This window comes from Pezoporus flaviventris, unplaced genomic scaffold, assembly GCF_033815535.1.
Source record: "Pezoporus flaviventris isolate CSIRO_AGI_PZ_B2104156 unplaced genomic scaffold, CSIRO_AGI_Pfla_v1 ptg000036l, whole genome shotgun sequence".
Classification (NCBI taxonomy): domain Eukaryota; kingdom Metazoa; phylum Chordata; class Aves; order Psittaciformes; family Psittacidae; genus Pezoporus; species Pezoporus flaviventris.
Window position 1 is genome coordinate 33,591,424 of NW_026892584.1, and position 12,549 is coordinate 33,603,972.

At 42.3% G+C, this 12,549-nt stretch overlaps 2 protein-coding genes across 7 annotated transcripts in view; one reads left to right on the forward strand and one right to left on the reverse strand.

Moving 5' to 3' along the window:
* The window catches only part of RPS6KA5 (ribosomal protein S6 kinase A5), an 88,673-nt gene extending 83,678 nt beyond the window's left edge, over positions 1 to 4,995 (reverse strand). Inside the window, exons 1-2 of one of the 3 annotated variants that reach the window (XM_061463801.1) lie at positions 4,889 to 4,995; positions 4,271 to 4,524 (exon numbers count right to left, since the gene is read on the reverse strand). In XM_061463801.1, the coding sequence (XP_061319785.1) occupies positions 4,271 to 4,343 (73 nt within the window). In that variant the 5' untranslated portion in view covers positions 4,344 to 4,524; positions 4,889 to 4,995. The other 2 variants (XM_061463802.1, XM_061463803.1) reach the window with 2 other exon arrangements.
* The window catches only part of DGLUCY (D-glutamate cyclase), a 189,103-nt gene that overhangs the window by 127,188 nt on the left and 49,366 nt on the right, over positions 1 to 12,549 (forward strand). The window contains exon 1 of one of the 4 annotated variants that reach the window (XM_061463815.1): positions 5,251 to 5,482. The exons of 1 other annotated variant lie outside the window; for it this stretch is intronic. The gene's annotated coding sequence lies outside the window, so the exon portion shown is untranslated. Of the gene's footprint in view, positions 1 to 5,250; positions 5,483 to 8,766; positions 9,015 to 12,549 lie in introns of those variants that run through there. 2 more of the 4 variants (XM_061463813.1, XM_061463814.1) reach the window with 2 other exon arrangements.

The window sequence follows — 12,549 nt, forward strand, 5'->3', positions numbered from 1 at the left end:
AGAACATTTCCTTTTAAAAATAAAAAATAGAGTACTGTAGAGGTGCCGGATATAGCTCCATAGTGAAGGCTGACTACTCTATTTAATGCATGATTCATCATGTTTTTTAGCCATAGGAATTTTCACAATGCCTTACGATATAACACAAACTTACAATTTACAAATAAATCTACTCTAGTTTAAGTTCTCATTCAAGAAGGAGAAAATAAAAATTTGCAATATTAAACCCTTCAAATACTCTATGTATTTATGGTCTGAAGCCTTTTATGTTTTCATACTGAATTACACGTTCAACTATTTGACTCAAGTGGACGTTTCAAATTCTTCTGCCTCTGGAGCCTTGCAGCCCATTGTTACGTTGATTTCTGGGCTGTACATGCCTTTCTGCATGTATATGTATATATACATATATATACATACAGCCTACCACCCATTCATTCATGGAATGTCTCAAAAATTCCCTTCAAGACCACAGTTCTGCTTCTCTCTGCCTCTCACTGGGCAAAGCAGGTAGTGCGCATACCTGAGACGAGTGACATCCTCTTTAGATTAAGGATCCTTCAATCCTCATTTTATTTCTTTTCCCCCAAAGCAAGAAGTAGGACAGAAGTCAAGAGAAGGTGGTACAAAATCTCATTCTTAACCGTCTTACCTGCCTGCATCGCAGTTTTTTCCTTCTCTGCCCATATCCCTCCCTATCGCACAAAAACTCTAATAGGCTTTATAGTTACCATTGTTCCATTCCACGTCATCACCAGTAAACAGAAAATGTGAAGAGGCAATGACATACTTTTTTCACCGTAAATAATACAAAACTTCTTAGGTCTCCAAAAAGAAGTTATACAAACTCTAAGGTTAGCCTTCAAAAAATAAAACTTCTTCCTTTACAAGGTTCCGGAAATAGATGCTGCAGAAAATTTCTTTTTCTTAGTATTTTCACTGGAGAGCTTCAGTGAGAAGCAGAGACAGACACCACTTCCTACAATTTGATCTTTGGGATATTTTTTTCTTCTGCTTCTTGAAAACAGAAGATGATTCCACTTTCCCAAAAAAGTCATTTCCCTCCCGAAGTGAGAAAAGATGGTGACTCTTCTAAAGTGGCTGAATTACAAGGTTTCTGCTGAGGAAGAAATGGTTTGTGTGACAGGAGAAGGGGGAACAGGGGGAAGTTGCTATATATATATATATTAGGAGAAAATCATTCTTAACTGAAATGTGTCCTGGAAATCACTGCTGTGTCTAATCTGCAAAATAATCAACTGAAGGAACAACCATTGAAGCACATGCTTCACATACATTACAGCTTCCCCAGCAGCAGGGGAGCATTCTTATTCTTTGCATCAGGAAAATAAAATATATATATGTATACACACACAGTCAGAGCAGTGCCCAGTATCTATAATACAGAAAATCACATGGCATCTCACAGAGACACTCCAGTATTATGCATCACAGCTCCTTCCCTATCACAGGCCCAATCTTCATGCCTATGAAATGATGTTTTTTCATTAATTGCTTTCTGGTCATGCAACACAGGACTTTCAGGGCCCAAAGAATATGAGATATAGGGGCAAAATAAAGATTTACCCTACATATCAAAGCCAGCACTGTAATTTCAAAGTTTAAAAGAAGTCAAACCATGGTATGACAATCAGCTCTGAGCTGTGTAGAAATAGCACTGCACTGCATATGCTCTAACTGTGCATTTTCGTATGCCGCAATACTTGCGTGAAGGTAACAACAATCATCTGTTTCATTCTTGAAAACACTTATTTCATCTTAAATTCACGTTTTATAGTATGTTCATCTACTTGACGGTAATCAGTGCCTGTGTCTAACTTATTTAGTATTTTTAGAGCAATTCCAAGACCGAAGTAATTGCAAATTATTAAATGATTTGAATATATAATTTTTTGTACCCTTGAGCTTGTTATCAAGAGGTTCAAGCAACAACTTTCACACTATGAAAATGAGACACTCTTCTCAAAGAAGCCACTATTTTCTACCACAATAGTACATTCTTTCAAAGCACTGTGGAGACTGACCTCTTTTTCATCTGTCAACTGACAGCTACTTTCGATATGTAATTCTAAATCAGGCAATTAGTCACAGAGCTAGCACCATGAAAGAACACAGAGAGGAGAGGAACACCAGAACCTAGACAAATCACACATTGAAAGGATATTCATGGTATACAACCTCAGCATTTAAGAAAAACTAAGATCATCTGGCTCTTGCATGTCCCCTCACCTTTCTTTCCAAAATAAAGCAAGAGTGCTGCACAATAACACTGTGGTGGGTTGACCCCAGCTAGCAGGTAAGCACTCACCCAGTCAGATCCAGTACAAAAAAAAACCCTAAGAAAAATATCTAAAGTATCCTATAGATTATTTATATATTTCTGTATCAGCAGAAGCTGACTGCAATTTTTCTCCCTAAACTATTGTATCTCTGTGTATTGTGTGGAGACAAGTTCTGAAACGGTATCTTGATACATCTTGCATAGCAATGACACTATTGACATCTTCACGAGTAGGAGTCTCCCAGGAGTACATGACAGAGCAGCTCCCTCCTCCACCCTAATGCTCCAGAAATAGACAAGCCATTGCTAGAAAGCATTTTTTCAGAAAGCAGTTTTTTAAATATTTAATAAGGAGAAGAGAAACAGGAGGGGAAAAGCAACTTAATCCTATTTGGTTGAATTTAGAAGCTTGAAAAGACACGAGGAAGACTGAGAATTCTGAAATGTGTCAATACTTTCTGTCAATACTTAAGACCAGGATCAAAATGAAAAATGCTTATTACGTTAGATTAGACAGTTCTTTGTCTAGTTGTGTGTGAGTGTGTGTATTCCTCAAACTATCTTTAAATAACAATCCCCCGGGGATATATGCTGTCCTAACTTTTATAAAAAGAAATCTAGACACAGCTAGGTAAACATACTGAATAAATGCGTTCCGTTTCCTTTCCCCTTCCCCTTTTTTAATGCTGCAAACTAAAATTTAGCAGCGCCCAACGAGAAAAGTATGTTTTCCACGAGTCTTTTGCTGCTTCTTGAAAGAAGGAAACTACAGTCCCTTTGGTTTCTGCCTAGCTATCAGGAAGACGGCCTTTTTTTTTTTTTTTCCCTTCTATTTAAGCTGCAGTGATAGCTATGTTCCGCTGGGGCACCTCCGCCGAGCCCCGAGTGACAAGAGGACAGCAGGCTCAACGCGATCCAAGAGACCCAGACCCAGCACTTGAGTTCCCCATCGGCCCATGAGCCAATGTCAACTACATTAATCCGGGGGGCGGCTCTCTCAGACTTTTAAAATGAACAGCATCACGAACAGTATTTACTTTTACTTCATCATGGAGAAAAAAGATTAGAGAAAAGGAACAAAGGGCATGAGTTAATAGTATCTCCGTTGTTAACAAATACAGAGAACATACATCCTGATTATATTTTACATGCATTTCTAAACTGAAAGTAAAATCTAGATTTAGCGCAGTATTCAAGTTGCCTGGAAACTTCTAAGAAGCACAGAGCACCTATTAAAAATATATAAAGATCTTCCCCAACACACCAACCTACAACAGAGTATTTCTGCTGTTATCTTGAAACGTCATATGTATTTCATGTGTTGAACTACCTCTCCAGAGGGTCTTCAAGTAACGACTGGGCTACAAGAAGATTAATAGGCTGAAAAGCCAGCTAACTTTGCGGTTACATGATGGCACATTCCCCTCCCTACAATTCCGGCATTTCACCGAGGTCAGAGAAAAGCTGTCACAGACAACGACATCATTTAGGGCTGTAACAAACAGCCCCCCCCCCCCCCCCCCCGACATAGCCATAAAAGTCAAACACACAAATTAAAAATAAAAATAAATAAAAATGGAGAGGGGGAGGTAAAAAAGCAAGGACTTGGTAACACTCATCTCCTTCAAAAGCATCAAATACCACCCGGGAAGTGGTACAGGGGATCCAAACACTTACAAGTCCAACTGAAATACTTTTACCAAAAATAAGAGACCCCCTGCCCGCATCTCACACACCCCTGCCCATGTCTTTCAGCTCATCCTCTGGGTTTTTTCCTCACCGAGATTTCCCCACTGGTGCCGATCAACTATCTTGAACCTCCTACCTCAGCACTTCTTACCCAAGTCCCGGCGGCCGGACCCCCCCCGGCACCCTCCGCAGCCCTCCCCTCAGGCGGGAGCGCTCCCCTGGGCGCATCCCCCTCCCCCGCCATGACCTCCCGCAGCCGCCCTGGCCCGCCCCGCTCACCGTTCCTCAGCTCGTGCTTCACGGTGAGGAGAGGCAGCTCCCCCTCCTCCGCCGGGCCCGAGGGTCCCTCCATGGTCTCGCAGGCGGGCGCTCCCGCGCCCGTGCCGCTGTGTGCGTGTGCGTGTGTGTGTGTGTGACCGCGGAGGCGGGGGTATGTCACCTGGCCCGAGGCGGGCTTTATTTTCCGGGGGCGCTCTGGGGTAGAGGGGCCATGCAGGCGCGCTGGGGCGGGGGGCGACGGTTCTCCCCTCCGCCTTGAAGGGGAAAAAAATAAAACCCCCACCACCCGCAACAAACAGTTGTTAAAATACAGGGAGGCACACGCACGTCGGCTTCCCTTCCCCGGCCCTCAGAGCCAGCCCATGTCCTTGCGGCTCCCCTCCCCCTTGCTCCGGCCGCCCTCCCCGCCCAACAGGCGAGAGCGGAGCCGCTCGGCACCCGGCCGAGCCCGGCGCGGCCCAGCCGGGATAGGCTGCGCGAGGCGGGAGGAGGGGGTGCCGGGAGGAGCAGCTCCTACTCGGGCTCTCGCACCCCCTCCCTCACCATGCCGAGCCCTCATTGGGCGAGCGAGCGCCCGCGAACCCCAGCGGCTGTTGGGCAGAGAGACGTTGCACGTACCTCCCCCGCCCTTCCGCCGAGCCGCGCGCTCCCCATTGGCTCAACGGCTGCGCTAACCGCTGGCTCCAACCCCCCGGTTCCCCCTCCCAATTCCTCTACTCCCTCGCCTTGTTTGTAAACATTCCCGCCCGCCTCTCCCACCCCGCCCCCGCGTGGGTTGCCTGGAGAAAAGGGAAGGCGCTGATTGAGCATTGCTACTGGCAATCACCCTGAGGGAGCGGCGGTGTCGGGTTAGGGGTTGGCCCCGTCATATGGGGATAGGAAGCGGTTGTGGGTGTCCCCCTTCGCAGTGATAGCAGGGGGCGGCTGAGCGGAGCTGTAGTTTGACGCGAGAGGACGCGACGGTGGCTGGGTGAGGGAGCAGGGTAGTCCCTCGCAGAGGGATGCGACGGGGCAAGGAGGAGTGAGGCACAGCTAAAGGGGTTGGGGAGTGTGCGTTCCGTGTTCCCGCTGAGCCTCCGCCTACCCGCACGGCGCAGGAGGTGTGTGCAGGCCCACAGCCGTGGCCTGTCCGTGCGGCTCGGCGCGGCTCGGCTCGGCCGCCTCCCTGGGCTGGGGCAGCTGCAGAGCTGCCGCTGTGAATATGGCACGTCGGTAGGTCCGTCTTTAGGCCAGAGCTCGGCAGCGGGGGACAGCGCCGCGGGTGTGCTGTTAGCGTTCAGCTGTCGCAGGCTCCAGGGCCACACAAGAACGGGGTTGTGGGCGGCAGGGCCCGGGACGGAGGGTGAGCGCAGGCCTCGAACTGAGCCACGCAGAGGGGGCTGGGGGGAGAGGCGAGACGCGTCGCCTCTGGCGCGGCCTGCGGCCTTCGCAGGGGCCGGGAGGCCCGGCGGCTCGGGGTGGGGAGCAGGCGGCATCCGCGGCCTGGCCTCGGGGTGGTGAGTGGGGCCGTCGCCTTGGGAGGGTGGAGGGTCTGAATTTTCTGGAAGGTAAACTAATCTTTATGATCGCTGAAGGGTCACGAAGCAGAGAGGCGCTTGGTTGGTTATTGGCGCAGGACGTGCTAGTTTGGGGTGTTCCTGCTTTGGTGTGTTGTGGGGCGGGAGTGGGAGAAGGCTCTGGGCAACTGTGCCCTTATACCCGACTCAAGTTGCACTGCTTAGGACGTTTACCTTTGGTCCCATTAGCTGCGTGGGACACACTATCCTCACAGCGTGTTTTGATTTCGTTTTTAAGGAAGATGTGATTTGAATCATCTCAGTTAAGCCTCTCAGACTCCTATGTTTTGGAAACAATCTGCCACGTCTAAAGCAGTCCACATTTCCTTAAGACATCACACAAGTCACTTCTCGCCATCTCTTACTTTACAGTAATTTCTGATTTGTTGCTTTTGAATGCTGTTTCTTCCTATCTTATGATACTGTATAGCAGGGTGCTAATTCACAATGCCATGTCACATACAGCAGCTACATTCATGCACTGATTCTTGTACATCAAACATTAAATAAAATGTCTTCTGTTAATCTTTTACTCACATTACAGCATTATATATTTGTGTGTGTGTTTGTACACACGTGTAACATGTACATATATACACAAATTTCAGTAGTTTCCTGTAGAGAGATTGGCTTGAACTATTTAAAGTTGGTAAGAGCTTTCTATTATAGAATTGGGTTTAGGGTGTTTTGGGGATTGATCTTCTTCACACACGAAGTAAAAATACTTTCCAGGGGTTTCAGACTACTCTCAGTAAAACTTTTGAAGATGTTTTCCATTAAGTAGTGCAAGTGTTCTGTTGAAGTATCTCCCCGTAGCATACAGTACACACATAATTTCACTGGAAGTGTTCATCCAAGCCTTTCTGACAGTGTTATGTCAAGACTAAATACAGAAAGTCTGATTAGAGATGTTTTCAAACTGAAAAATAATTGATTGCCTAGCTTTTGTCCCTTGATTTTAGAAGCCTATTACAGAGATTAATGTTACATCAGCATAATATTAAAATACAAAAGGGAAAATAATGAAAATATTAAAGTGATAAAGTTCATTGTTAAATATTTGTAACTAACGGCTCCTTTGTACACATAGTGGGAAGCAGCAGTTTTACTTTACAACTTTTTTTATTATTCTGTGTCCCAGATGTTACATTTTAGAGAGACTGGTACTGTATTTCATCCAGTGACTCTTACTAGCCTGCACTTTGGACTAATTGTCCCTGGCAGCTTCAGCAGAGAGAAACTGAAATTTGACTCCACTATGTTCCTTACTAGCACTCAGTGTGAGTGGAGCTGGCAGTGATTTCACAGTCCTTGCTAATTGTTTTGGTTCCAGATGTTCATAGCTTGACAGACTTTATATGCTTATTTGTCTTAGGCTGAAACCTCTTCGCTTAAATCTCAGCTAAAACAGCTATAACCCTAAAACATCAAACCAAGGTTAGTGATCCATTGTGGTAACTGCTGACTATGCATATAGCAAGATGATGGCTACCCTGTATATTTCAGTTTAAATTGTGACTGGGTGTGGAAAGTACAGTTGCATGAACTAGAAGTTCATTGTTAACACTGAGGAACCCACTGATTTTCTTGCGTCTTGGAAAGAGTAACTGGGCAACATGGTCGTCTCTCCAGTGTTAAAATGGCTTGTGCAGTGGGTGACATATGCAGAAAAGAGCAAACCAACCCTACTGAATGCTTGGAAAGGATCCCACCTTTTGACAGGCAAAAGAGCTATACTTGCACTCAAATACTAAACCACCTGTCAGTAGTCCATTAGTACAGGACTATGCTCAAGCTTTCATTTAAACTGAACTTTTGGGAGCAATGGAGAATTAAATTTGATTGCTTGATTTAAGAGTGGACCTACCTTCAGTGGAATGGTCTAGGCTAGTTTCATTACCTCTGTCACCTTTGTCTTTGAAGCAGTTATCACGTGGCTTTGTGGATGGTTGTAAAAGGATACAGTTTTGTCAGCCTTAAGAGTAGGTAGGATTTACAGGTAGGTGGAAACATACAAGCTACATCTGTACCAGAAAATAAAGAAGATTAGGACTTGTTCTTTAGCTGTCAGTGCAAGTGACATGACATAGCATGGCATCGCTTATATGTAGACAGCTAAATTCTTTCCCCTTCAAAACAGGGTGTCCTTTTCCATATTGCCTGCTAGATTTATATGGATTGCAGTGTGTTACTGAGTTATGCTAGCCCCCAACTTTTACAAAGGCATTGCCTGGGAGAGTACTAATCAGAGGCCCAACCATTCCGGAAAGCGTGCCAGCAGTCAGAATTATGGATAGTCATGTGCCAGCGCTCAAATTCTGCCTTTGTCCCATTTAAATCACTAACACACATGGTCACAGAGTCAGATGAGGGAGGAAATTTGGCTTGAGCCTGCAGCCAAAGCAGGCATGTGAAAATACAGCAGTGATGGGCTACAGACCCACAGGGAGTACAGAATGATCTGTAAAATATTCGTTTATAGTTTGTAGAAGTAAAACCACTCTTGTTATGTAAACTGTTCTGGAAGCACAGCTCTGAGTGCAATTTAGCTGACTGAAAACATTATTTGCATTTTAAATATTCATTTATGTGTGTGCTATGACACTAAAAAAAAATACTGTTTGTATGATGTGCCTTCAATAAATTACCTCTCCAATGAAAAGGAAAAATATTTTATGTAAAAAAGGATTTAATACTATGGGGTGATGCAGAGCCACTTTCATAGTGTAAATGTATTTTTATTTTTAAGTAGCATTTTCTTATTCATGTATATAATAAGAGCAACCTGACAGGTCAATCAACCAACAGTTCAGTGTTTGGGCTGAGTGTGTGCTGCAAGTTTTGGAACATGGAATAACAGAGTTCTAAAGATAGATGTCCCTGCTCTACCCCACAACACAACTGTTCAAAAATATGTGTATTTACTTGCCATTCCTAATTGTGAAGAGAGGGAGGAAAAAATGTTGTGGGAATTATCCACATGGAATGATATTATTGAACTTCAATTAAGAAAAAAGTGTCACAACATTTTCTTTCTAGCTCTAAAAGAAGTGGTGTGCCAAGCTGGTTTGAGGGCTGAGGTGAAATTGAAGTGCTCTGTGTAAAGACTTTGAGTGGAAAAGAGAGAGAGAAGAAAATGAGTGCTGTAGCTGCTTACTTCCAGGATGTAACTGCTTTACAGTATTGAGGTACTTGATTTACTTTCTTTCTGAAGGGGAGCGGCTTATGAAAAATGTAGTTTCCATGGGGCTTAAAGTTGGAGGTGTCTGGCGCTTCCTTATGGTCATTGAATTGTTACAGAAATAGGTGTTAGTTTCAAAGTACAAATGTTGCAAAGCCCAATGATACAAAATGTTCCCCTTAATCACTCCACAAAGAACGTTTGCCTAGCCGGGGAAAAAGAGGATCAAATTTTGGATAGCACAAAATGAATTTAAGGAAGAACTCCCTTTGAAAGACAGTCATGACATGAAACAGCTTTTGTGTGAGGTTTTAGTACAGTATTAGTTCTGGTTTCTAGTTTACATATGTTCTCTGTGTTTGGTTGTTTGTTGTTGTTTTTTTTTTTTTTAATCTGCAGTTGAATATTTTGTGCTTGGTAACTGTCAGGAAAGTAGACTGGGTAGGTAAATTTGCTGTTTAAAGCATTTTTGTATGAAATTGTTCTGGCCAAGAGTTTCGTCTGCCTAAATCCGCTTATGTCTTACCATGAAAGGAGAAGTTATGCTAAGCATCTAAGCCCAATAATTCTCTTAACAGAAGTGGTACAACTCTGTCAGGAAATGGATCATTTCTTGAAAGAGAGCATGTAAGTGAAGATGTAGTACTGATTCTAGGGTTACATCTTTGATTAAACCTAAGTCCTGTTTCAGTTACTATTAATTTCTTTGCTAAAAATGCATTTGTTTGTCTTTTCTTCAGTTACAGTAGTTACAACTAGTATTCCAGGCAGCACTGTCAAAAGTTTAATTGTTAAAAAGATACATAGCTATGTAAGACAAACAATGAAAATATTTGTTACATTACTCAGGTTTGGATGAGGAAAAGAATAGCTCCACTATCTATTAAAACAGAAATTGGAGTTTATTTCAATTTCTGATCTGCTTTAATACGTAAGTTAGCAGAGATGGAATTTTAGTTAATACAAAGAATTGACTTTTAGATCCTAATCCTCACAATAATTTGAAATGATTTTCAAATTTATTGGCAGAAACACAGAGGGCTGTTCTACATAATGGTATCATTAAACCTCTGAGTAATACTGGTTGCAGTGTAATTAAGCTCAAAATCCTTTTCAGAATACTCACATGTGAATCCTCATTATTTTGAAAATTGACTGTAAATGTTGGAGAAGGGGACTTTAGAAAGGAGAAGCTAATCAAGATGATCTGAAAGCTAGAAATGAGGAAATTAAAACTTTTAACTCAGCACAGAGACCATGAGTACATCTTGGTAGTTGCAGAAGCCATACATCTGCTTTCCACCCCTAAAGAAGGAAGCAAAAACATGAGGGAAAAAAGTGATCAAATGTCAGTTTAAAGGTATGCATTGTAGTTCTTAAAAAGAACCTATGGAAAAGGAAAAATAGTGCTGCATAAAATGAAAGCAGAAAGGCAGTTTTTGAAAAACATAAATGAAAACAAGTAAGTTTATTTCCACAACTGTTTTTCAACTGACATATTTAAAGATACTGCGTCTGTTAAATTACCATAGAGAAAAAAAACAAATTGTATAGTTATTGAATTTGAACCTACTCTTTTAAATTTAAAAAGATAAGATGCTCTCATGAATTGAAATTACATAAGAGAAAATCCTGACACATAGATAAATTGAGAAATATATTCCAGATTCAGATGACGTATCTCCTGGAGTTTGGGAGGAGCTTGGAGCTCCTCAGAAAAAATAAGAAAACTCCCATTCTTTGAAGTACTATATCAGGTGACTGGAAGGCACCTCTTAATATAATGTAATATGATACTATGTACTACAATAAGAAGTAATTTAATATAGGCAGCATTACAACTAAAAAGTTCTTTAAAAGGACAAGGAAAATGTTTTGACAAAAGTCTTGAAGTATTATCTTTCGTTTCAAAGAATAATAATAAAAAATTATAAAACCAGTAGATAAACATGATTCCATGAACACACACCAGATACAAATTCTTAAATTTTCATCCCATTCTGATTTATGAGATTGAGGATACAAACTAGGGTATATCTAGCTCAGTATCCTGTCTCCAGCACTGGCCAATAGCAGCCTTCTAGTGTCACAGCAAATTCGGGTAAGAAACTTCTGAGGTTTAACTGTGCAGTCGATGAATAAAGACCTACATTTGTTTCCTTTGACTTTGCCACTTCTAGTTTCGTCTGATGACCCATAATGATTTAGTTTTAAAAGAGAGTGAAGAATTGTTACCTTTTATCTCCTCCATGCTTTTGTTGGATCTGCCTCTTTGATAGGCAAAATCAGAATGTGAAGCAATAGTTCCCTCACCCCAGAATGTCTAGTGACGTTTGCTGTAGGTACAGGTTATGCAACAGGGGCTGCGATTCTTTGAGCTTTCAGTAATCCGTACACAGCCTAATTTCTTTCAGTTTTCTTAGGTAAAGAGCTTATAGGGGAAACATAGGGTTAGTTAGATGTTAGAAACCTCAGTTTTAGTACACCTGTTTTCTAGTGTAAAGTGTTTGATGTGCCAGTCTTTCAAGAGCAAATCAAAACCCCAGCTGGTCAGAAGAAATTTTGCACTTCTTTTGTAAATTCCTCAGGATTTGTGTTTCCTCTGAAGTGTTAGACTTCTATGCAAAGAAATGTCCCATTGAACAATTTTTCTTTGGCTGTCATTTATTCAGTCTAGCTAGGAGTGAGGTTTGGCATTCTCCTTACAACATGTCACATTCAAAGTTGTGTTTTCTGTTGTGGCTGCTGGTTACCATATTGATGGAGAACATTACAGCAGTGCAGATTATTGACATTTTGAATAACTCCATTAACTGAGCTACTTCAACCTCCTCAACCCCCAACATTTTCTGGGATTTAATGAAGATTAATACCACATCTCTCTCCAGCTTCAGAAGAATGCATTCCTATCCAACCAGGTTTTATTACACCAAATTCACCATATCATTCTAGAAACTCTGTAGTAACTGATTTGCTTCCCATTGGACTCAGTGTTCCAATGACTCTAGTGGGGAGTCAAATGAGGCAAACCCCTCAGATTCTTAGAATTACTTGTAATATGTAGAGAAGGTAGGGTGTGAATTCAACTTAATCATGCATTCTCTGAATAACATATATCTGCAACATGGCTTTACAATGTCTTCCCATCAAAAGATTTGGGTTTAGGTGGTCGTGAGTTGTTATGAGATGCTTTCCTTTATTTTCTTAAGTCTTTAGATAAATAAAATGGTTAAACTGTTCCACTGTGTGACAGTTTTTTTCTTTAGAAAGCTATGTGATTGAAGACAGTAGACAAGCATGAGCTACTGGTTTGGTTACACGAGACAAAATAATTGCTTTTGGATAACAAGTAATAAAGCAACAGAATTATGAATTGTTTGGCGTTGAACATGAATCTACTGCAGTCCTGGAGCACTACCCTTTGATGGATAGACAGAGAGGAGATGAAGGGTGTCATGGTTTAAAGGCAGCCAGCATCTAAGCCCCCCACAGCTGCTTGCTCACTCCACCCCCATCAGGACTGGGGAGAGAATCAGGAGAGT